Source organism: Rattus norvegicus, chromosome 6, assembly GCF_036323735.1.
Source record: "Rattus norvegicus strain BN/NHsdMcwi chromosome 6, GRCr8, whole genome shotgun sequence".
In the NCBI taxonomy this organism is placed as follows: Eukaryota; Metazoa; Chordata; class Mammalia; order Rodentia; family Muridae; genus Rattus; species Rattus norvegicus.
In genome coordinates, this window is record NC_086024.1 from 125421261 (window position 1) to 125447180 (window position 25920).

Genomic DNA, 25920 nt, shown 5'->3' on the forward strand with positions numbered 1-25920 from the left:
CAAGAGGTTGGGAGCAGCTGCAGGGGCTGAATGAGCTTCCTAATACTGAAGGACTTCGTGAGCTATCTTAACTTGAACGGGGACACACGTCTCATTCTGGGAAACATGCACTCGCTGTCTTGTTAATCTATCTCATGGTATTTGCCTGAACTCTAAAATCTTAGATAAAAAGGAAAATCTCTTCAGCTCAGGGTTGCTAAGGATTAGGAAACAATTAAACCCCAAACACAGCCCCTGCCTCACCCCTCTATATCCTAGGTCTTGGCTCTGCAGGCACCGTTAAGAACATGCAGGACTCCCTTCCCTTTCTAAAGCTCTAGACTCTGGAGTAGAATTCTGCATGTTATTACCAACTGCGCTAAATAACTTCTTCCCTGAGAACCGAAAAGGAGTTTATAATAAATAAAAATAAACTTGGCTAAAACCAAAACAAACCACTGCTTATTTTGAAGATGACTAAATAAGGACTTAATTTATACCTTCCTAGGAACAATCATTTAATTGAGATTTCCTCTCCTCAAATTAAAGAAAAAAGGTAAAATCCCACATTTTCCAGATAATTATAAATCCTTGTTCTCTTTCTGCTGCAGCTGAGAACACTGGAAGCAGCAGGGGAAATGCAGTGCCTGGTCCTCCTGAAGAACTCTGCCTGCAGGGATTTCTAGGGCCGAGCAGGGCTTCAGCAAGGCTGGCCTTGGAATGGACAGTGGGATTCTGGGCCTGGAGCCGAAACTTCTTTGGGGAGTCAGCTTATGGTATACTGCGTTTTCAGAAAACAGAACACGCGTGACTATTCCCTGATGCCCTGGCCATGCCTGTATGCAATTGGGACCTTGTAAATAAACGAGCAGCCTGAATCATTTTTCTAATGGCTAGCTAGTCCTGCATTGTTCAGACTAATTGAAAAGAGAGAGCCCAAGCCGTGCTAATTATGACTTAACACCAGCCAATTCAGTCCATGGATAATCTCCAAATTCCCTTTGAGCCATCCAGTCTACTTAAATGCTAGGTTGTGTTATTTTTACCAGAGTTGCTAACACGCATCTAATTCCACTTCCTGCGCCCTCCCTGTGTGACAGATGGATGGGCTCAGCGAAGTCCCAGGGCTGGGGACAAAAGGTGGAAGATGCAGAGAAACAGGCCTGAAAACCACGCTGGAATGTTCCTGAGAGCCATTTCTGGTCACTTCTTCTCTTCTTTGCTCATACAAGGTAGGGCTCGGGGTGGGGACTTAAAACTGTCAGGGCCTTCCTCTTGTGACATTTTCTTCTCTGCTTCAGGGGGAGACCCTGTTGTGCCCTAGCCTCAGTTCTGGAGAGTAAGAAGATGGAGGGTTAGATCCACAGGGAGTTGATGAAGGACAGGATAAAGGACAAAGGGAACCACCAGGCCAGCTCTAAGGTCCAGCAGGCACAGGGAGAGGCTGAGAGTGGGAGGTTTGCCGGCTCAGCCCAGCCATGTCACCAGCTCCAGGGATGACCTGCAGCCTGCAGAGTATCTCGTAGTTTTGTAGGACTCAGGGAAGGAGGGCCCTGAAGGGCCCTGACCTTTTTTCCTAAGGCTACCAGGCACTTATTTTTCCCTTCAAAAACAACTATTCCATATATGTGTGTGTGTGTGTGTGTGTGTGTGTGTGTGTGTGTGTGTGTGGTGTGTGGTGGGTGAGTGTGTGTGCGTGGTGTGGTGGGTGTGTGTGTGTGTGCGTGTGGTGTGTGTGTGTGGTGTGGTGTGTGTGTGGTGTATGTGTGTGTGTGTGTGTGGTGTGTGGTGTGTGTGTGTGTGTGTGGTGTGTGTGTGTGTGTGTGGTGTGTGTGTGTGGTGTGTGTGTGTGTGTGGTGTGTGGTGTGTGTGTGTGTGTGGTGTGTGTGTGTGTGGTGTGTGTGTGTGGTGTGTGGTGTGAGTGTGTGTGTGTCAGTGTGTGTTTGTGGTGTGTGTGTGTGTGTGGTATGTGGTGTGAGTGTGTGTGTGTGTGAGTGGTGTGTGTGTGTGGTGTGTGTGTGTGTGGTGTGTGTGTGAGAGTGTGTGTGTGTGGTGTGTGTGTGTGTGGTATGTGGTGTGAGTGTGTGTGTGTGAGTGGTGTGTGTGGTGTGTGTGTGAGTGTGTGTGTGAGTGGTGTGTGTGGTGTGTGTGCGCGTGTGCGTGTGTGTGTGTGAGTGGTGTGTGTGTGCATGTGCGTGTGTGTGTGGTGTGGTGTGTGGTGTGTGTGTGTGCGTGTGCATGTGTGTGTGTGGTGTGTGTGTGTGCGTGTGCATGTGTGTGTGTGTGTGTTAGAACAAGCAAATAAGAACAAGAGAGCACGCCAACCTACCTAACTGCATCTTAGCTTTCTTGTCACCTGGGGTGGAAGTGGCTGTGTAAAGGTAGTCCCTCAGTGGTCCCTGAGGAGTCATTGTGACTCCGTGTGGCTGCAGGAGTGGCACTGAGCTAACAGCACGCAGGAAGCTGGTTCTACTCCATGATCCAGCTGAGGGCCCCAGAGAAGGAAGTGGATTTCAATTAGTACTGGAGAGCAGCCTGACCAGGGGGCAGCTGGTTCAGCCTGAGGACTACATGGGCCTCCCCACAGCTCTCCCCTTTCTGTCAATTCACATGGATCAACAACTCCCTTGTGACAAAGAAAAAAGGTCAGTTCAGGTCTGTTAAGTGTTCCTCAAAGAAGGGATCAGATAAGTCCCATGTGGCTTGTCATCTCACATTCCTAGGGAGGGGACAGAGTTCCTGCATCCCTGGGGATGGGGAAGGCCTCTCTGCACAATGACTTTAAGGGGAATGTGTCAAGACCAAAGAGTTCTGACCCTGTGAGGTTCCTTGTCTTTCCTAAACCTCTGCGCAGCCCACTAGGAGGTCTGGACTGAAAGCATCACCCGACAGAGATTGTCTCCTTCTCCTTTATCTACCAGGGAGGACCCCCCAAGACCTGCACTCAAGGGTGCTCAATCAATTCTCACTAGCCACTGGCAGGCATGATGGCAGATTTTAATCTCCTGTTTTGTTTGTGCTGGTTTTCCAGTCTAATATGCGTGTAAGTATCCGAGCTGTCAAACATGTTTTTTCAAGGATGAAAGGAAAATAAACACCTAGCTGACACACACATGGGTCTATACTGAGCAATGAATGTATACCACAGCTTCTATCAGCCCCAAACGAACAGGGGAACAACTCCAATGGCCAGAAGGGAACAGGCCGGCACACCGACATTTAGAAAACAGAATAGCATACAATCCTGAAAATAAACTACAGCTGCATGGGAAATCTGTGAGTTGTTCATACGGAACATCGACTAGAGTTTCCGTAAATGAACACACGATTGACCACTGTTGAAGATGACCCAATGGCTTGTTTATTTTGAAATGGAGTCTCACTATGCTGCTGTCCAGATTGGTCTCTAACTCTCCCACCTCAGCCTCCTGAATACTGAACTTACACGTGAGTCACCATGCCAGATACACAGCCTGACAAAACCAGACAAAAGGTTAGGGGAATGATTCAGAAGGTAAGGGTGCCAACCCCGAGGACCTGAGCTCGAGCCCAGGTATCCATGTGGCAGAGGCAGAGAACTGACTCCTTCAAGGTGTGCTCTGGCCTCTGCAGGCACCCACTACTTACACACACATAAGCAAAAGTAAAACAAAACAGACCGAGCCCACTAATCACTGGGCAGTCAGTACCTGGGAGGGAGAGAAAGAAGCCTTCAGGGCTCTGATAACAGCTGCTTTTTGAGCAGCATGCTGTCACACACACACACACACACACACACACACACACACACACACACACACACACACACACACAAGCACACACACAATCACCTCACTGAATGTTACTCTTGCTTTTCATCCACTTAGTATCCCAGCAGTTAAGCTCACCCTAAAACTAAGTCCGCCAAAGTAGGCATCCTCACAAAAAGACCCAGAGTGGCAGAGGCCTACAACGGACCACACTACTCTTGACAGGACGTTCAACCTTTTCTTCTTTTAAATGTCAAGTGACCAGGCAGTGACGGAGCATGGCCTTCCCTTCACATTGGGGTACAGTGGAGGGCAGAGTTTTGGGGACCTTGCATTTCAGGGCAGCCCGTCTTGGCCACCACTATGAATGGTTATTTCGGTTTGCTAGAGCTAGAAGACTCTGAGACACCTAAACTACAGGCTTTTAGGCTGTGAGATGCAACCTCATAGACTCATAAAACTGAATTTGAGGGTTGTAGAAAATCTGGCAACAGTAAAATGTTTCTGAGAGCAGTGACCAAAGTTAATTCAAAATCAAACACAAACAAACACACAGTTCCAGGCTCCAAGAACCTTACCACAGCCTTTGTTCTGAACAGAACACATACACTGTTAAAATACATTATGAATTACAGTATTTATACATACAAAGTTCTATGCTCTTCTAGGAACAATGGTCTAATTACAGAAATAAAGACCTTTAATGTTTAACTGTCATTCCTCATCATGTAAGTACAAACCTGGTCTATGTTGTTACATTAGAGGGTTTGGTTTTAAAACTACTGTTTGAGTTGCTGACTTGAGTAGCAAAAAACCTGTTCAATGAATTTTGGTTTGAGATTAGGACAGAATTTCCAATAATTTCGGAGACAGCCCCAGACGTATTTCAACCATTGTATACTATGTATTTATACAAAGTGGCATTCTCAGAATTGACAATTATGAAGTCAAAATACTGATTATTTCTGAAAATGCTAAAGAGGCTCTAGTCCTACAGAATAAAAAATTCAACTAAGATTTTATTCTTTATGTAAAAATATTAATCCATCCACCTGACTAGTATACCAATTTGCTTTCAACTGTAATAAAAGTGAAATTACATGCACCCCAAACAATTGTTTTAAAATAAATTTCTTGATGATTTCTAGTCAGTAAATGTTTTATTTGTATACGGTTTCACATATCTAAATGCCCAAGGTTGCATTAAAAAAAGTCTTGAGTGAGAAGGAGTTTGCAAATGAAAGAGTTTAACAAGTCCTAACCTCAACTGTAAGTCTGAACAGAGAAAGAGAGTTTGGCGCTATTGGCCAAAATAAAGTTTGAACATTATGTGCAGATTCTCCTTTTAACTCCTACTGAGGCAGCTAGAGGGTAGTGGTCCCTGCCTCACTGCTGCAGTGTTAGACAGTCAACTGGACTACAGTAGTGAGGGAACACCACACAAGTAGAAGCCTAGTGTGTCTGTCTCTACTAAAATACCAACTAAGAAAGAGGGTAGGTGCATACAATTCAGAATGCTGACAGCTGATTAGTTTGGGAATTAATGAAACACAGAGCAGACTCACAACAGATTACATAGAAACAGAAAGTTGGCCTTCAAATAGATACACAAGGAAGGCTTTGTAGGTAGCTTGCTCCCATCCCTCAAAGGCAGAAAAGAGCGAAAGAAAAGATGGGATGTAACAATGAACTCCACAGGAAAAAGAAATGTGGCTGACTAGACGGTATACGGTGAAAAACTGACTATGATGAGACAGCCAAACGTACAGAAGGAAACAACCCACTATGACAGATTCATGAGGAAACACAACAAGGGATTTCAAGAGGCCACACATGAAGAAAGCCAGCACAGAGACTCTGCGGTGAATCCTACGTGATATGTCAAGACAGTTATTACCAAATACTCAAGTTCTTTTTTAAAATAAAAGGGAAAGAAATAATCCCCAACTATTTTTATATGACTAAAATTGTCTAGATGCCCCAAAGGACAAAGGTTTATATGAAAACTACAGAACAGTATCTTTAAGGAGTGCAAGTATAGAGATTTCCAAAAAAGATAGAGAACCCGCAAACAAATTTTAAACCATTGTACACTATGGCCAAATAGAGTTTATCCCAGGAATGCAAGGCTGGTTCAACATCTGAAAATCAATGAGGGAAATGCGCTGTGATAAAGGACAACCCCCACGACTAGCTGAACAGGTGCAGAAAGGGCGCCTGACACAATTCAATACTCCGTGATAGAGACAACAGCCTAGGAGCAGGAGGGATTGTTTTTGAACCATACAGAGCACCTACAAAAGCCTACAGCAATTGCCGGTATCAACCTGAAAGGCACTGGCTACTTTCCTTGTCTTGAGATCAACTGGAAAAGGAAAAGGAAAAGGAAAAGGATATTTTCTCTTATCACTTCTATCCACACTGTAATGGAGGAGTTATGCATCTAAGAAAGAAAAAGAAATCAAAAAGACCCAGCTTTGAAAGGAGTAAGTAAAATTATCTATTTACAGATGACAGAATAGCCTAAGGATCTAAAAAACAATTAGCAAATTCAGCAAGGTTGTAATATATAATATCAAAATACAGAATCAATGCTTCTTCTGTATTCTTGCAGTGAATAGTTATAAAATGTAATTAAGAATGAACAGAAGAGGCCATATTGATGATTAATTGATATATGAGGGCCTACATCAACTTACCACCTTTATGTTAAGAGTGATGTATAAGTACTAAGTCCCTTGCCTACTGGCAGTAGGTAGCTGCTGGGGAAAAGGAGGCTTTCTTTAAGGGTGTGGGCTCTGGTATGTTAACCATGCTCCAGTGGAAGGCCACGCATCCAAGAGCAAATGGGTAGCACAAACTGGACCTCATGCGCTACACAGCATTATGCTACTGCTCTGGGTTCTGCCCCAGCACCGTTTGTTTCTCTGCTGCTGTGATTAAAAACCATGATCAAAAAGCAAGTTAGGGAAAGGTTTACAACTCCTAGGCCACACTCTAACACCATGGTTCAAAGCAAGAACCCATGGAAGGAATCTGGAGAGAGGAATTCCATAGAGGAATGCTGTTTGCTGGCTGTTCTCTAGCACTCTGTCTCCCTCTCCTGCTCCCTCTCCCTCTCCCTTTCTCACAGCCATGCTTACCTTTCTTTCTTACATAGCCATAGCCATCTGCATGGGGATAGCACTGACCACAGTGGGCTGAGCCCTCCTATATAACCTAGCCATCAAGACAAAGTCCCGTAGATACACCCACAGACCAGTCTGATCTCCGTAACTCAGTTAAGGTTCTTTCTTCCCAAATGATGTCTAGAGTGTATCTTTTACAATAAAAACTAAACACAGCACACACCCTCTTCCAAAAGCAAAGGAAGGAAGACTTGTGCATGCACATAACCAAAAAATATGTTTAACAAAACAAGCACAAACCTTCAACCAACTAAGTCATCGTTGAAGTGATTTTAAGCATAAATAAATAACCACCTGTTGCTCTAGACCAGAAGGTTTTACATTGTATTTTTGTGACTAAAAGTATTGTTTGCATTGTCTCACAAGTTATGAGTTCAAGGCAATTCCCATCAAAATCCCAGTGCTTTCAAAAATGTATTTCTAGCAACAAAAGTGCTGGTGGATTAAAGATGCACAGGAAATTAAGGGGCTGGGAGAAGGCGTGGCCGGTAAGAGAGAAGGGGTGGCTGGTAGGAGGACTGGGTTTTACTTGTAGTGAGATGCTTTACCCAGGCTTTGCTGATAAGAGTCAAAACCGTGCATGTATCGGAAGCCAATGGATCTGTACCCTTAGTCAGTGAGCTGGACTTAGTGCTTTACCTGTGAGTTACAGGTAGAAATCAAACAGCTCATGTGTGTCTACATGAAATTAAGCTTGAACATGGTGTGCGACCACCTCCCAGAATACTCCTTACACCGATAGAAGGCTGACATGAGAGTGGTGTCAGAGTGACAGGACGATGACTTAGGAACACCAAAGAGAGCGGTGAAATATGAGTGTGTCTGTTCTGAGGTAAGGTTGTGCTGGGACAGAGCTCCACCCAGGCTGTCACTGGATGAGAAAGATTATGACAGAGATCCCTCGTGCATTGGTAAAATTGTGTACATTCAGAACCTTCTAAAGCAAGAAATGAACCTAGACTTTGTTTTGAGGATGTAAAAATCACTTAAAATTTGAATCTTAAATCTGCTCCTGGATAGCCCCTCCCAAGGGAGTCGGTGCTTCACAGTGAGTTATCACTGCCAGAACAGGAGGTTCATGAATCTAGACGCGGGCTGAGGAGGATGCTTAGTTTGTAATTCAGTCAAAGATGTTTAGCATGGCTAGAAAAATGAAGATCAAAATTATATTAGGTAAGTCTCAGGAAAAGTCAGAAATGGAGTCCCTTGCCTAAATCTGCATAAGAAATACAAACTGGGGGTTGGGGATTTAGCTCAGTGGTAGAGCGCTTGCCTAGCAAGTGCAAGGCCCTGGGTTCGGTCCCCAGCTCCGGAAAAAAAAAAAAAAGAAATACAAACTGTGTAAGATGTCTGTGAGGTAAAGAGACACAGGATCAGAGTAGGAATAGGAGCTGCAGACCCAAGAACACTGGCCTCTCAGAAGATGCGGCATGAGGTCAGATGCACATAGGAGCCAGAAGCCAGGCGGCCTGTCCCACAGTGTGCTCCTGGGGCTTCCAAAGCAGCTGCTGCCAGCTGCTCAACAGGCCGTGTGGAAATGAACGCGCTCCTCCAAGCCCCTCCCTCTCCATCCTCCTGACAGGGAGACTCAGGCCTAAGAGGGCAGTAGCCCTCCAACCCCTTTTCCTCTAAGGAAGCCAGGTTCCAAATTTAAATCTTACAAAAATAAAGAAGTTCTAAAGAGACATCTCATCCCAACTGCTGGCAAATTATTCGTTGTCCTCATACATGTTTTGGCTTAGAACAAGACTTTTTTTTTAAAGACAGTGGAGGAATTACTGATGAAGTGAAGGCCTATTGGCTCAGGCCATCAACAGTGGCTGCTGACTGCTGCATGGCTGGGCCCCTGTGATGAGTGGCGAGAGAATCCCATGAAGACAGCAGACAGCTGAGGAAGGTGGATAGCACTGAGGAGGATGGCTGCTCATGCATGGAGACACCTGCTGGAGTGATGGATACCACTGAGGCTCCTCTCCTGAACTGTCAGATTTCACATGGGAGAAACCCAGCCTGTGCTTCTCTCCTGCCCTTAACCATCCCCATGCTCCCTTCCCATCCAAGGGTCCCCAGTTAAAGCCACCAAGTTCCATACTTCTCTCCTGAGTAGACGCGGGCTCTGCGAGGGAGTGTGTAGGTTTTAGTGTTTGCTCCTTTCCGGAGAGGATCATCTAGAGGTGACTGGCAGGGAGGCTCCTCCAGAGGGTTCCAGTAGCTCTGCTCACACATGCCCCGTAACAAGATTTCTGCCAATTGCCTGGCTATTGTCTGGGAACACAAAGGAAGAACAGCAGGATTACTGACCTGTTTCCTATCATCCACTCCGTCATTATCACCTATCAGCTGTCACTGTGTGAGACGTTATTGCAATACTCAGAATTTAAAGGACTTAGAATTAAACATTTACTTCTATATGAAAATCATATCCATTTATGGCAAAAGAAAATATGCTAAGACATTTGAGCACTTTTCAAAATGAATTTATTTTTATTTTCATTATGAATAAGTGTGCTGGGAGACATGTATACACGAGTGCAGGTGAAGTCAGGAGGTTGGAACCCCTATGGAGCTGTTATTACAGGGGGTTGTAAGCCACATGACAAGGGTGGATGCTGGGAATTGAATTCCAGCCCTCGGCAAGAGCAGTGCCTGCACTTAACCACTGAGCCATTCTCTCGCCCATGCTGACCTGTCTACCTCATACACTGAACAGGTTTCAGACCCAAAATAACCAAACAAGTAGCTGATCCTTTTCTAAGAGCTCTTGGGTAAATTGCAGGTGTTTTCGTTACCCGACAGCAGATGCTTGCTATAGTTCAAACCCAGAGAAAAGCCAGGACTCAACTTCCATATCAGTGTCTGAAGGGAAAAAGCCAACTCTACATAGCCACACATACACTGCAGACACTCAAAGGACCAGCATCCTCAGTCACACGACACCACCACAGGACGCAGCACTTGGGGAGTGGGGTGTCCTGCTTTCTGTCTATCCAGGCCTCCCAGCTCAGAAGCTCAGAAGCTTGCTTTGTGTAGTAGGAAAGCAAAATGCAGGCTGAAGCTTCTGACAAGAAAGAGCTTTCTTCAAAGCTGGTGGGCATCTTCCACCTCCTTGTGAAATTCCAGAAATACCCAGACCTTTTTCTTCTAGTCTCTGCGGGTTAAAATGCCTTCCTGAATCCTCTGCAACTCCACTGCCTACAAATTAGCCAAGTGACATGCGAGAGCTCCGTATACACAGAGAAGGGTCTTGTTGATAATGGAATATTGCTATTACCTCTGTCTCTCTGTCTCTGTCTCTCTCTGTCTCTCTCTCTCTCTCTGTGTGTGTGTGTGTGTGTGTGTGTGTGCGCGCGCGCGCGCGCACCCGTGCACTCCTGTCTCCATCCCCCATCTTCTAACAGAATCTCTGCATCCCAGGATACATCCCACAACCACTCAGAGCTACAAAATAAGACTCCAAGCAGTGGGACTTTCCATTAGGTTTTGTGTTCTTTGGAAGACACAGAGTGCTGCTGCTCCCTGAGAATGAGCTTTTAAAAGAAATATGTTCAGAAGAGAACTTCGTTAGGCTTCAGCCATATGAAGCTTGGTAAAACTCTCCAAGGAAACATAAATGCAACCGAGTCATTAGCTCGATAGCTTCTGAGAGCCACTGGGTAGAGGCAGACTTTCTTGATCATCCCCATGTAGAACCCACTGCCTTTAAGTGTCTATAAAAATGTGAAAATGACTGCATGTTGATCATCCCCAACTGAGCGATCTGTAAAGATCTCATAAGTACACAACTTACAGGACCTAAACAGTACCTGAGGCACTTCCCTGGGCCCTCCAGTACCCTGCCATTTTGATCTCACTGCAGTCATATGAGCTAATGACTTCTAATGAAAGCTTCAGCTGTCAGAATTTCCCTCCACTTACTGTGGCTGTGATATAAACGTTAAAAAAGAAAACTGGATAAAGAACCCTCCCCTCACTTCTCCTAACCCACATCCATCACGAGACTGTCTTAAAGGGCAGGATCCCATAGCATTTGGTGCATCCACAGGACTGTGACTCCTCCTAACTCTCTACTTCCAGGACATTTCCTCACCCAAAGGAAACTCTGTACCTCCTAAGCTGCAGACTCTCATTTGCTGTCTCCAACCCAGAGAACAACCACTGTATTTTCTGCCTTTATGAATTTACCGGCTTAGACAATCTCACAGAAATGGATACAATGTGGGTCTTCTGTGGTGGGCTTCCACTACGTGGTGCAGAATGTACAAGAGTCCTCCATGTTGCTGCTCGTTCTTTACAAGCATCCACCCCTTTTATTTCTGAACAAGATGGATGGGTCTCATTTTGTTCATTCGTTCAGCTTGTTTCCAGTTTTCAGCTGTTAGAATGGTGCTATTGTGAACATTCATGTACAAGTTTGTGTTTGAAAATGTTTAAACTCTTCACTCAAGTTAGGAGTAGAATGCTATGAGTGTACCTTAAAATTCCCTTCTGCTATGCTTTCACATAAAATCAAGTTCACGAAACAGCCTTACCATCTTGCAATTGTTACTAAACGTGAAGAGAATCAATTAGATTCCTGGCCCTGCTGCAGACCTGCTCCATTGGAACTGTGGATCTTGTCGGAGAGGACACAGATTTGCTCAGCATCCCTCGATGGAGTTAGGGATGTAGATCATTGACAAAGCACTAGACTAAATCCAAACCACAGTTCCTCAGATAATTCTCATGCACTCCTTCAGGTCAGCACTCAATGGATTAGAAATGGTTTAAGTCACTTGAATGTCCCACAGCTGAGAGCAAAGGCACACTTCAGTTCAGAATGACATAAAGTGGGAAATGTCTCTTTGTGTCAGCAACACCAGCTCCTGGCTGAAATGTCCAAGGGTAATTCCAGCTACCACATAGACTCAAGGAGGCTCCTCCCTGGTCATCTCAAGAAAACAATGGAAGATATCTCTCTCTCTCTCTCTCTCTCTCTCTCTCTCTCTCTCTTCCTTGGTCAACAGAAATGCTCCACTTTGGAACACTGCTCTCCTCAGTGTGCTTCTAAAGCAATTCAAATTGACCAGTTGAAAAGCCTTGGGGGTGGGGGGAAGGGCTGGAGAGATGGCTCAGTGGTTAGGAGCACTGACTGCTCTTCCAGAGGTCCTGAGTTCAATTCCCAGCAACCACATGGTGGCTCACAACCATCTGTAATGGGATCTGATACCCTCTTCTGGTGTGTCTGAAGACAGCTACAGTGTACTCATATAATAGTAAATAAATCTTAAAAAAAAAAAAAGAAGAAAAGCCTTATGGGAGTCTGAGAATAAGTAAATTTGAGAGAAAAGATATCTGGCAAAAATTCTCATGTAATAATTGCTGGTTTTTGTGCTTTCAAGGATCTTTAAAAAAACAAAATGTTCTGTCTGAATATAAGACAAATAAGCAGACTAATATAGAATGCTAAAGGCCTGGTGTGTACATGTGTGCATGCATGTGTGTGTGTGTGTGCATGCATGTGTGTGTGTGTGTGCATGCATGTGTGTGTGAGTGCATGTGTGTGTGTGCATGTGAACCTAAAATCTTGGAGATTCCCAAAAGAAGCCCTCTCTGCACTTCCCATGATATGAAGCTCTCAGCCTTGTCCAAGGGAATATTCCTGACAACAATTAAGGACAAACATGGCTAATAGCAGACAAAAGAAACTGCAGATTTATATTGGGTTGCTATATTAATTGTGACATAGGACATTTATTAGTACAGTGAGCACTAAGCCTTCATAGATTTGATGATTAAATGATAAAGTTTATATGAGAAAGACAATCTTCTGTAATTCTCTTTTAAGTTTTGTGGTCACATCATTATCCAAACAACCAGTACTTAAGGATCTCACTGCGTGTCCTGCCACGGACTCACTAGGTCCTCACTAAGATGTCTACAAACACAGAGACAACAATGTGTGCTAGTGAGGTTGTGAAGAAAGCGGAATCTTTAAAAGTGCTGGTGGGAACGTAAACAGAATAGTTGCTTTGGGAAATAGAATCTCCTCAAACTGTTTAAAACAGAGTTTTCATATGGCCCAGTAATTCTACTCCCAAAGACAAAGGAAGGAAGAAGACATACCCACTCGAAAGCCTGTGCACAAATGTCCCCACAGAAGCATTAATCATAACACCCCAAATACCTATCAACTGAAAAAGAACGGGTGAATAAAATGTGGCAGACTCAGAGAGTAGAATGCTATTTAGCAATGAAAAGAAAGTACTGAGGCAATATTGAAGAAGATTCCTAAACACATTAATGCTAAATGAAAGGGACCAGTCACAAAAGACTATACTGTATAACTAACTCTATTAATGTGAAGTGTTCAAGATAGGCAAATCCACAGAAAAGAAATCTAGGTAGTGATTGCCAGGAACTGGGGATGAAAGAATGGGAAGAGACTGCTGCTAAGTTTGGGGTTTCATTGAGGAGTGAGTAGTGTTCTGAAACTAAATATTAAATATGTTGAAACACTGAAATGCACCCTTACAGCAGGTGAATTACCCCACATACAGAGTCATGTGGACATGTGTCATGTAAACACATATGGAAGCCAAGTTCCCAGAGCAGCCTCAGGTCAGACTCACTTACCATTCGCAGGTTTTGTGTTGTCCTCGTCTCCACAGCTCTGAGAAGCTCCCTAAATCTCCCGACTCCTCTTGTCAAGTTCCTGGGGACACACAGAATTGGACAAGGTTTCCATCTGGCATAGTGTTAAGATTAAGTATTTTATACACAGATTTCAGTGCATTTTGTCTATATAAAAGCTGTTTCCTAGAATGCAAGCAGGTGATTATACACATATCAGTCTGGTTATGAGCAACTGTCCTAACACTGATGATGATGATGATGATGATGATGATGATGATGTGTGTGTGTGTGTGTGTGTGTGTGTGTGTGTGTGTGTGTGCACGCATGCGCTTTTTAGACCAAATCAAATTTCCTCAAGGAGACAAAAGCCTAAAACTCAGTTCTGAGGCAAAGAACAAAAGGTAAGACACATCTCACAGGAGTCTATTTTCAAACTCACGGTACCCCAGAGAGGTTCTGGAGTCTGCACCTTCATTTAAAGGGGCAGACAACACTGGGCAGTTACAGACTCAGCAAGGCCCTGCATGCAATGTGGATGAGGCTTCTTGCTGAAAATTCATGAGCAGAAGGAGAAAAAGTACGAAAAAGAAGGGACAGCCTTACTCAATCACTTCTTGTCTTTCAGAACAGAAACCACTGCCTGGTAAGTCCATCTCAGGAGCCCTACAACTCGGAACTGACAAAAAGCAGCAAAGGGCCAAAGGCCTCTGAGAATCACTGTGGACTGACTGGGGCCTGCCTTCCTGTGTTTGATCAGAACACATTCCACTCATCATCCTATGTGGGCCACCAAGACAAGGCTAGCAGAGTACTTCAGTAAGGACAAACCATTCTTCAGAACATCCTGGCCAATATAGCCAGGCTGTACTTGTTCTCTCGGGATGCTGGGTCTGGCCTCTTTGTCTGGGAACACCCCCCAGCCATTTCCTTTACAGTGAGCACTGCCACCATCTATGACATAACTCGGTGATACTTATAACACACTTATTAGAACACATCTCACCTTCCCAAAAAGCCATAAAATGAGTCAGCAGGTGCAAGACTGTCAGCCAGCCTCCGGAGGCTGTGACAGATGATCAAGGCATCTAGCTCTTGTCTGGGTTGCATTTTAATCATGCAAAGGTATGAGATAAAAACGTGTTTCTGTAAGAGGCAAGCACCATGGGAGTGATGGCTTCTCCGAGTTCTCATTCACAACAAAAGCCCAGAACAACTTTAAGATACTGACTGATTGGTCCAATATGTAAATACTCCCCCAGCCCTCACACCCACACAGATGAGATGCTGTTAGCTCAGGAGCTTTGTGGTGGCATAGACAGAGAAGCCTGTGCTCAGGACTCTGAGCAGCACTAAGGAGGTCCATTGGAGACATCAACAAAAATTAGGGGTGGGCCCTGGGACATGCAATCTAATCTGCCTGCCCCTTCACTCGCTTGTATGGGATTCGTGTTCATGGGGAACACTGCTGTGGGGAGGATAAGGGGAGGAAACAGTTGCAGCTCAAAAGGGAGTGACTGTGACAGCTAATTTTATTTCCATATCACCGATTAAATGTCCACTGTGTACATAAGGGGCAGCACTCTGAGTCCTGAAGCAAGGCATTCCTGAGGTGATGTCGCTGTAGGTTCTGGTAGACCACAGAAAGAACTGCTTCGCCATTGTGGAAATTAGACCTTGAACAGCACATCAAAGCTAAATATTATAACTGTGGGAAGGCTACAAATAGGACCTGGTCATTTGGGGCGTCTCCCATGTCCTCTTTGCAGAATGAACTATTTATAGAGTTATAGAAGCAGAGAATTTTCTAGCCAGAAATGATCCAACAGTCTAGCTTACATAGAAGTGAAAGCGTTTGCTCAGGCTCAAAGCCTAGCAAGAGAGCAAGCTGGGAGCTTTCCACCATGTTGTTACCACCGTGAACAAAAGAAGAACATGCTCTACAAAGCAGAGATGGCTTGAGAGGAAAGAACACATGAGTCTGAGAGCTCAGATGTGTATTACTTCACACACACAAATAGCATAAACTCTGTGCTCTGGGGATGACAGCTAATGAGATGCTCCTTAGGTACTGGTTCAAACTGGAAAGCAAACCTATTAAGCCAGGTGGAGCCCTGTGCCTGCTGTTCGCCCTCAGCTAACTGATAATGGTGAGGAAAGAACCCAGTTCCCCTGTCTGGCTGACTGGTCTCTCCCATGCAGGACGGAGGCCCTCTGCTGGAGGAACACACACATCTTCAGGTAGACGGGGGCTGAGCCGGATGAGAGAGATCAGCGAGAGGTACTGGCTCCTGAGAAGACTCTGGAGTGAGTTCAAGCTGGCTCCAGGTCTTCCCACCTTGTTCCTGGACTGTGTTCAGGGTTCAGAATCAAGCTCTCCTCAGCTCAAAAGAATTCTGCTTCTAAACAAAAAGTCCAGGGCACTGCAGAGTGGAGCAGGCCTGGGGCTGTGTGGGCTGGGCATGGGAGTGTGGCATCCCAGGACAGCAGGGAAGGAATGGCACATTTTAAATACTAGGAAAAGTCACAAGCACCCTAATTACCAAGTTCTTCAGTTCTCACCAAATATTCTATAACAAACATTTTAAAGTCACATATTGCTCAATCACTTCCTATTTGCCACTGAACGGAAAAAACACTAAATGTTTAATCATGGTGGCAAGGAAGAAAAAGGAAATTACATTCTAAATGCCACGAAATTGTCCAGTATGAGGAAAATGAACAAAACCCACATGACTGAGTATATATTTCTAAACTATCGGTTTGTTCCTAAAATGCTGAGGCCCATTACATACCTAGAACAAACTTGCTTAAAGTTTCCACGCTAAGCTGAAAATCAGAGTGCCAAGGAATTCCCCGGGTTCTGAGGGTTTCCACAGACTCCTGACAGGAGGTCATTTACTCCTTCTCAACGCCCTTGACTGAGATGGCGCAATGATGTCAGAATTCATTACGGTAAGGTTTTTGCCAGAATCAAGCAGCACACGCTCTGGCAAGATGTCAGAACTTGGGTCATCTCCTGCACTTTGCTTCCTCAAGCTTCCTGTGCTGGGCGTGTTTCTCTCAGGCCGGAGCAGCTCCAACATTCAGCTAAGACCAGGAGGAAAGGGCCTGCAGTCTTCAGGACCAGCTCGTGCTCAGCCAACTGGAGGCCACTCCACTGCGGCTCCCTGTACCACTGCTGTGCCCAGTCCAACAGGCAGAGCTGGCAGTGTCCCTCAGCCTATGCTTGGTCAACTCACCTCTCTTCACAATGGGGTCAGCCTCCTCTACCCTTCACCCACTCCCTGTCTTCTCGCCCCCTTCTCTGTCTGCTTTTGTTGTTGTTCTCTAGAATCTCGCCCTCCAGGCTTGACCCCCTGTGAGTCAGTGCTAGCCCCACAGTTGTCTGTACAACTGAGAAGGTTCCAGCCCTCCCTCCTTTTATTTTCAATTTTTAAATTAAATATTAAGTTAACATATAAGTAATGGGTTTCATCGTGGCATTTCATAAATACGTCATTATTCCTTATTCTCATGGCTCCTCTTACCTACCCATCCTCCCCTTCCTCCTCTGCCTGATCCCTTCCCTCTCCCTTCTTCCCCCTCTCAGAGTCCCCCTTCCACTTTCATCTCTGACTCACATTCTCTCTCTGTCCCTCCCTACCTCCCTCAAACGTCTCCTGTTGTTCTTCACAACTGAATATCTATTTTCATTATATATCACTCTGCTGAAGAAGATCTAGGCTGGTTACACATCTATTCAGTTCAACAGCCCATTCACTGGCAGGATGAGTGGGAGAGTGGGGGTCATTTTTTACAGTTCTTTATGTATCCTACCTATTAGTCCCCATCTAATGTTTATTTGGCATAAATAGACCCCAATCTGTGGTCTGTCTTAACTCTGGTGATTGCTTCCTTTGCTATGAAGAAGCTTTTTAACTCATGCAACCCTACTTGTCAATTCCTTAAAATTATTTCCTATGCTATGGGAGGTCTTCTGCAGAATGCTCCATGTCAATATTTGAAGTGTCCCTGCAGTCTCAATGCCCCATTCTTACATTAAGATCTTCATCACTGCCACAGGCCCAGCTCCCAATGCAGCTCTGAAGCAGCTTTTTCCAGCACTGAGCTCCAAATTCACATCGTTAGCATAAGCTTGAGCTGGCACAAATCTTGTTTTACAACTCTGAACAGTTACAGCTCTTTGGTATAATCCCCTGTGTCCTATCCAACAAGAGGGAGGTGCACTCTGAAAAGAGCCAGAGCTCCAACCTCAGCTCCTCACAGAAAGCTAAGGCTGACATGGTGAGAGTACGTGAGGACATTTCTGCCTCCGAGGGCCTAACAAGGTCAAATTTAGCATGCTTTCCTTTCTTACCCTTTCATTTCCTAGAAGACATAGAAAAAGAAAATTTCTCTCCTTCACCATGCAGTGTGTGTGTGTGTATGTATGTATTATATGTGAGTGTTTTGCCTGCACGTATGTAAGTGTACCCCGTGTACGCAGTGCCCACAGAGGTCAGAAGAAGGCATCAGATACCATGGAACAGTGAGCTGTCATGTGGGTCCTGAGAACTGAACCCAGGTCCTCTGCAAGAGCAGCCAGTGCTATCTTAACCCCTAACCATGTACTTCTAAATTTTCTACTGACTTCCAAGTTTGGCTCAGGACAGTAATATAAATTCAGTTGTCATGAAAACTTTGTGTTGCAAATAGGAGTCTTCATACTTGATGTGAACCCTCTGTACTGGTTAAGGGAAGGGGAGCCAGGCTTCCAGAGTAAACACAATTTCAATTTCTCTTTGGTCGAAATTTTCTAAGCAAAAATCAATTATAAGACGAGTCAACCAATGCATGTCTTGAGCCAAGAAGTGGCTTGACTTTTTCCAGTCTCTTTCTTACGGACAGGCCCTGAGCTGCACAAGCAGTTGGTTGTTTCAACCAGTTGAGCATTTTCCTATCAGGTTAGCAGGTCCCCGAGGATGCTCCAGAGAACAGAGTGTGCCTTCCCTCACACACTGTAAGAACAGCAACAGCAGCCAGCTGACTGGGTGTCTGCTTAAACACTAGGAGCCAAATGACCAAACCCATGGAAGGTGCGCTTTCCTGCCTCTTTGCCCCTCTCCCCCATCACTAAGCCTCGGCTGGCAGACAGTGCAGTGACGTACCCTCCTAACACCTGGGACAGAGCTCTGAGTAGCATGGAGGCCAAGCAGGCTTTCCTCCCACACCACAACATCTACTGTCAGGATTCTAAAGCTAACAAGTTTCAGAGACATGTACATGTGAAGGTTTGGAGGGGGGAAACACGTGCAGGTAGTTTAAAAAACCCTGTCTATGCTTGTACCTCCACATGTTTCTCTTGGTGTCAAGAGTCCAAGGGACCAAAGCTAAGGTTTCACTTGGATGTTTCCTAACCTCCTTTCCAAGCAGCAAGTGTTGCTTCCTGGGGGGATCCCAGCAAGGCTGCAAACACTCCTAGCAGGACTAGCCACAATTAGCTCACCAGACAAACTCTGCACCTTGAGGGCCAAGTCTGGTTTCTTTGTTTATTTGTTTGTTTTTAGTATCTACTTCTCCTGGTCTCAGCAGCCTCACAGAGCTGGCAGGACGCCAGCTGCGAGCCAGCGAGCAGGAGATCCTCAGGAAAGAAAAGAGGGAGCAGGAGCCTGCATTCTGAAATCTCTTTCCCTTTCAGTTTTTATGACTACCAGGGAACAGCTAGAGCAGATTCTCACACAGAAGGACAGACCCACCCCCACCGTGGACGCTGTCAACAGGAACACTAGAATGTACCATTTATCTCCTTGAGGTCAATAGCCCCTAGTTCCCAGCTTGAGAATCCTGCTTCTTCTTCACGACTATAACCCTTGGCTTCATCTGTCCTGAAAACGTGTGACATCAGAAGTAGCTTCCCGGTACCAAAGGATACTCAGGTTTCCCAGAGCAAAGCCTAGCTTCTCCCTCTGAACATACTCTTTGCCTCAGATCCAGTGACATGCATTTGTGAAGACAGATGGCCTCTGTAGTCAGGGGCCAGGGATCAAACCCACAACCTTGGCCTCATTAGCAAAGGGCTCTACAGAGCAAGCCAGCTGCAGCCTAGATATAGCAATGGAGGGTGTGACAGCCACGACAAACGGGGATGTGAACAAGCTCGCCAGGCTTCTGATGTCTCATCTCAACCTAATGAGAGTTGTAGTAGGCTTAACAACATTTTTTGGATGACTCCACCAACAGAGGCTTCCTCATGACAAATGTGAAGTAAAGTGTGTAACTGGTCAGCTGGCCAGGCAGCCTGAGGGAACAGGAACACATCATACCAGACCCAGATGGTGGCTTCTAGGAGTTCATATCACACGGGCCAGGTACAGATCGCATATCATAGGGACATAAAGGAATCCATTCAACAGGTATGCGAAAGGAAGCCCACAGTGAAGGAATGAGCAAACACTACAGGAGCCGGAGGGCTGCAGACAGCTCAGCCTTCTCCAGGATCTTCTTTACTCCAGACCCCAAATCTCCGAGAAACAGGAAGCACAGGGGCCTAACCTAAATCCTCCTTCCTTCCAACCTTTGGGAACAGTCAAAGGACATCCACATTCATCAAGACCTGCCTCCACAGAAAACTCATAGGGAACCAAAAAACAAACCTTCTGCCTCACGAACATAATTGTATCTTTACATTGTATAATTTTCTCAAGGATTTATCTGTATTCATGAGTGTTTTGCCTGAATGCATGAAAGTGTACTTTTTTGCATGCTGTGGGCCCATGGAGGTCAGAAAAGGGCCCTTGACTCTCTGGATGTGGATGGTGGGAATTGAGCCTGGGTACTTTAACAAGAGTAGCAACTGTTCTTATCCACTAAGCAATCTTGCCAGCCCCTTAATGACTTTCCATTTAATCCCAGGATCCCAAAAGAATCTAATGGACACTTGGATTCCTTGGGGTAATACTTTTAACACAATAGCCATGTGGATCTATTACAGGGGACATTGCCTTTCCACGTATTTGTTTAGGGATCCTTCCTTATATATTTATCTATAAACTTAAATCATGAGAGATGAGACAGCACTGGCTCTGGAGTCAAGCCTCATGAGTTTAAGTCTTTGGTATGGGAACCTCTGCTCCACTCTCGTATCTATTTGACAGCTCACTGGTTTGCTATAAGAAGAGAGAGTGAGTTAGATGCATGGAGGAAGTAGTTTTTAAATGCCACCCATTATTAAGGCTATAATCTTCCATGGTGGCTAGTTTTATGCCAGTGTCAGCTATAGTCAAGTTGGAAGAGGGAAACTCCTTGAGAAAATGCCCCCACAGACTGGCTCATGGATGACCCTGTGGGGCATTTTCTTGGTGATTAATGGAGGAAGGCCTAGGTCACTGTGGGCAGAGAGACCCTTGAGATCCTATGTGATTTAAGAAAGCAGTCCGAGCAAGCCATAAAGAACTTGCAGTAGCAGAACTCCTACCATGGCCTCTGTATCAATTTCTGCCTCCAGTTTCCTACTTTGAGTTCCTACCCTGACTTCCTTGAATGATGGACTAAAAACTGTGAGGTGTAACCAACCTTTTCCTCCCCAAGTTGCTCTTGATTATGGTTTTTAATCACAGGAAAACCCTAATTAAAACATCTTCGAAAGTATACCATTGGGGGAGGGGAGTATACTAGAATCTACCTTCCAATTTATAATGCTGGAAAGTCTTCAGAGTCATTTAACTTTGAAGACAAAAATGGCATTCCCCGGTTGACTCCCTCACTACCTTTGCTAGGTTTTGAAAGCCAAAAATGCAATGACTACCCCCGAAGCTCCTGATTGACAGGTCAGGCCTATGATGATAAAAGACAACACTGGGGCCAATGAGGTGCTGGGGGGCTGAAGGCCATGGCACACACATGTCTAGACGCATGCATGCAGGCACACAGGCAAAATTAAGTAAAGGATAACTGATGTCGAGGGGGCGAATAAGAAACTCTCTGGTCCTTGTGCTCACTGTGCAGGGAAGATGATGGCGACATCTCCTGGGAGACTGGCGCTCTGGGGTAAGAGAGTGAGCTAGATAATCCGAACACCAAACATGAGGGTAATCACGGCGTTTTGGAAGTGACTCTGTACTGTGCAACCTCAGCGAAGACATCTGGGGACTGCTCTGAACTGAGGACCAGGACAAACCAAAGACTGGGCTTAGCAATGAGGTTTTATAAGGTTTTATAAGCCTGTAATACAAAAATGCAAAGAGCAGAGTAAGTCCCAGAACATTATGACAAGTGCCTGCTCAGACCCATCTATGTGTAACACAGGCTGGGCCTCCATGGTCTGTGCTGTGAGGTGGGCCCAGTCAATTTCAGAGTATTACTGAGCACTAAGCCAATTTAGTGTTTACTTTAGAAGACAATTGTCTTAATTAAGGTTTTACTGCTGTGAACAGACACCATGGCCAAGGCAACTCTCATAAGGACAACATTTAACTGGGTCTGGCTTACAGGTTCAGAGGTTCAGTCTAGTATCATCAAGGCGGGAGCATGGCAGCATCCAGACAGGCACGGTGCAGGAGGAGCTGAGAGTTCTACATCTTCATCTGAAAGCTGCTAGCAGAATACTGACTTCCAGGCAGCTAGGATGAGGGACTTAAAGCCCACACCCACAGTGACACACCTACTCCAATAAGACCACACCCACTCTAACATGGCCACACCTTCTAATAGGGCCACTCCCAGTACCGAGTATATACAAACCACCACAACAATGGTAATGAAGAAGCAAGAGTCTAGAAGGTAGAAGTTCTAACACTTGTAAATACTCATCAGTTTTGAACAGCAAAGTCACGCAAAGGTACTTGTCACCATGGTATTCTCCCAGTGCCTTGGACCAGGGGGAAGGAGAGAGGGAAGGGGTTCTTCCAAGGGCTCATGCTAAAGTTCAGGTGCAAGGACGAGAGTGTTCTGTGCACTTCAGTGAGCAGGAAACAGACACTGCATTTCCTAATTAACACAGGACAATACTCCAGATCGAAGACAAATGAAAAAAGGAAACCTAGGAGAACACTTGAAGGAATAGTAAGGCCTTCAGGCATTGAGAAGCCATGGCCCAATGGCCATAAGGATTTGAGCAGTAGCAGAGGGGGTAGGTACCAAAGGGCCTCAGGATGGCAAGTGGTGGAAACCTGAGGGTGGCCTTGGGTCCTAAGCCCAACTCTACCCACACCTACAGGTATCCAATTACTAAGCAGGAGAAAAGGAAGGACCGTGACAGTAAACTGTTGAGTAAACCACTCTATGTTCTCTGTGGGGAAAGAATGAAGCGGAATGTGGGCTGGGGAAGCACAGTGTCTGTGGGACCCCCACGCACCCTAGTGAGTTGTCCCTCATAGCAGCTGGGAGAGGTGAATAATTTCAGAGAGAGAGAGAGGACGAAAAGGGCAAAGTTGAGGTGGGCATGAGAAGGGGGAAGGCAGGAAGGGAGCGAGAGATGTGAAGCCTTGAGGAGACATGGACCAGGAGGAAAGGGCCAGAGGCCAGACAGACACAGAGAGGGAAGAATGCCACTATCAGTTCTCTCCTGCTTTTCCTCACCTGAGAAAAGGAACAAGTGTCTTCCCCTGACAGGGAGGGGAAAGCACCCCAAAGCCCTGACCTGCTACTCAAAACCATCATCCTTGCATCTCCCTACCATTTGCCAACTCCCACCACCTACCATCTGGCCCTCCACAGCACACATAAACATTTACTGGGTGAAAGCCAAAAGTAGACACTATGATGCTTGGCTTAATAATAAACATTGCAAATCTGATCTCCCTTACATGTTATACCAAAAATCTTCTCAGGTGTAGTTTTAGACATGAAGACGGGAAAATATGTCCATAGCCACTGAGTCAGGAAACAGGAAAGTTGGGATTGAACCTAGGCCCCATCAACCTAGTGCCCAGAACTTTGAAAGATGGCCCTGTCATGATGACAGACTAGACACAAACTGGAGAACACAGCTAATTCCCACGAGCTAAAGCCAAGCTCACCCAGAGGCAAGAGTGCATGTAGAAGACTGTGCTAGAGCCAGATCTTGAGGCTAGGAGACCATGGGAGAACCGAGAGCTCTTTAGAAACACTGCTCAGAAGACACTGCTCTGACGAACATGATGCTGTTCTGACTAGCTAGTGAGAAGTGGGTCTGCATGTACATCGCCAGGACAAGCTTCTAAAGAGTGTTCTCTACCACACAGTGCTTCATTCTTTTGACTTTTCCCAGACAGAGTACATGATCAGCCCAGAAGATGGTGGTCAGGTTTCCCTGTGCATTATAGAAAAGGGTCCACTATGTGCTATCATTCATGTAACTCTTTTATCATGAGAGAGCATACAACTCACTCTTCTGGGCACATCTTGGCCCCCACAGGCTGGGATAGAAGCAGACCAAGACATCCTGAGATAATGTCACTACCAAGTCATCTTCTGCTGAGATGACGGGTCCTGTGCATCCTTCCAAGTGGCTTCCCACCTACCCGCTAAGGCAGGCAGGAGCTCTCTTCCTCAACAAACTTGGGAAAGAGCTCCAAGGAGAAAGGAGAGCATAGCCTAGCAGCTCAGCAAGCTGAGCAGGGCCTGGGAGCCGGCCCTTTCTGGATACTGTGTGTTCTACCTTTTTCCTCCATTAGTTAATTAATTTATTCACTTTAGATCCCGATGGCTGTGCCACTCTCCTAGTGTCCTCCTTATCCCCACCCCTCTCCCCTTATCCTTTGAGAGGGTGCCCCCAACCCTTCCCAGGGGCATCAAATCTCTGCAGGGTTAGGTACAGCCTTTCCCACTGAGGCCAGGCAGCCCAGTTGGAGAATGGATTCCACAGACAGGCAGCAGCCTTGGGGACAGTTTCTGCTCCAGTTTTTGGGGGTCCCACATGGAGACCATGCTGCACATCTGCTACAAATGTGCCAGGGACCTCAGTTCAGACCATGTATGCACTTTGGCTCAGTCTCTGAGGCCCCAAGGGTCCAGGTTAGCTGACTCTGTTGGTCCTCCTGTGGAGTTCTTTTCCCCTTCAGGGCCTTCAGTCCTTCCCTGAACACTTCCATAAGAGTCCCTGAGCTCTGTTCAATGTTTGGCTCTGGGTCTCTGCATCTGTTTCAGTCAGCTGCTGGGTGGAGCCTCTCAGAGGACAGTTATGCTAGGCTCCGGTCACACATGTCCTTTTGTGCCTGAGTTACCCACTCAGGATGGCATTTTCTATAGACTGGGAAAAGATCTTCATTAACCCTACATCTATGTTAGGGTTAGGGTTAGGGTTAGGGTTAGGGTTAGGGTTAGGGTTAGGGTTAGGGGTTAGGGTTAGGGTTAGGGTTAAAAAAAAAACAGAAAAAATAAAAAACAAACAAACAAACAAAAAAAACCCTACATCTATCAGAGGGCTAATATCCAAAAGATAAAAAGAACTCAAGAAGTTAGACTCCAACAAGCCAAATAATCCAATTAAAAATGGGGTACAGAGCTACACAGAGGAATCTCAAATGGCTGAGGAGCACTTAAAGACATGCCCAACATCCTTAGTCACCAGGGAAGTGCAAATCAAAATGGCTCTGAGATTCCACCTTACACCCATCAAAATGGCTAAGATCAAAAGCTCAGGTGACAGCACGTGCTGTTGAGGATGTGGAGAAAGATGGACACTCCTCCATTGTTGGTGGGATTCTAAACCTGTACAACCACTCTGGAAATCAGTCTGGCGGTTTCTCAGAAAACTGGCAATAGTTCTACCTGAAGACCCAACTACACTGCTCCTGTGCGTATACCAAAAGATGCTCCACCATACCACAAGGCTCATGCTCCACTATGTTCATAGCAGTTATTTATAGTAGCCAGAAACCGGAAACAACCCAGATGTCCCTCAACAGAGGAATGGACACAGAAAATGTGGGACATGTACACAACAGAATACTGTTCTACCTTTAATTGGCCCCTCGTTTATTTTTTCAGGCTCTTTATTGTATAAAATATACAAACAGGAAGCCACAAAAAGCAAATTTATCATTTATTATAAGGTAGGTATCCTTTGTAACCACCATGCAAGCATATAATAAGGGAAAAAGACTATCACCACTCACCCTACCCCATATCCAGGCCTTTAACACCCAGAGGCAGCACACAAAGCTGTGTATGAGAGCAGCAGGCCAGGACGCTGCACCCTCCCTCCGTGGCTTCTGCCTCAGTCCTGCCTCTGTGAGTTCCTGCCCTGACTCATTTGATGCTGGACTATGATGTGCAAATATAAACCGAGTAAGCCCACTTCGCTCCAAGCTGCTTTCTGTCTTGGTGCTTTTCACAGAAACAGAAATCCTAACTAAAGTAAAGACACTGACACTGAGTGAGAATTTATGAATTTAAACATAAACCTGTGGCAGCTTTTGAATCCTTTCTGAAAT

General features: G+C 45.5%; 1 protein-coding gene across 9 annotated transcripts in view; it reads right to left on the reverse strand.

Annotated features, from left to right (window-relative positions):
- Positions 1-25920, reverse strand: part of Ttc7b (tetratricopeptide repeat domain 7B) — a 211833-nt gene that overhangs the window by 104250 nt on the left and 81663 nt on the right. For 8 of the 9 annotated variants that reach the window (XM_039112527.2, XM_063262123.1, XM_039112520.2 and 5 more), the window contains 2 exons: positions 13529-13607; positions 9009-9181 (listed from right to left, as the gene is read on the reverse strand). In XM_039112527.2, coding sequence (XP_038968455.1) covers positions 9009-9181; positions 13529-13607 — 252 coding nt within the window. Of the gene's footprint in view, positions 1-9008; positions 9182-13528; positions 13608-25920 lie in introns of those variants that run through there. The other variant, XM_063262126.1, reaches the window with a different exon arrangement.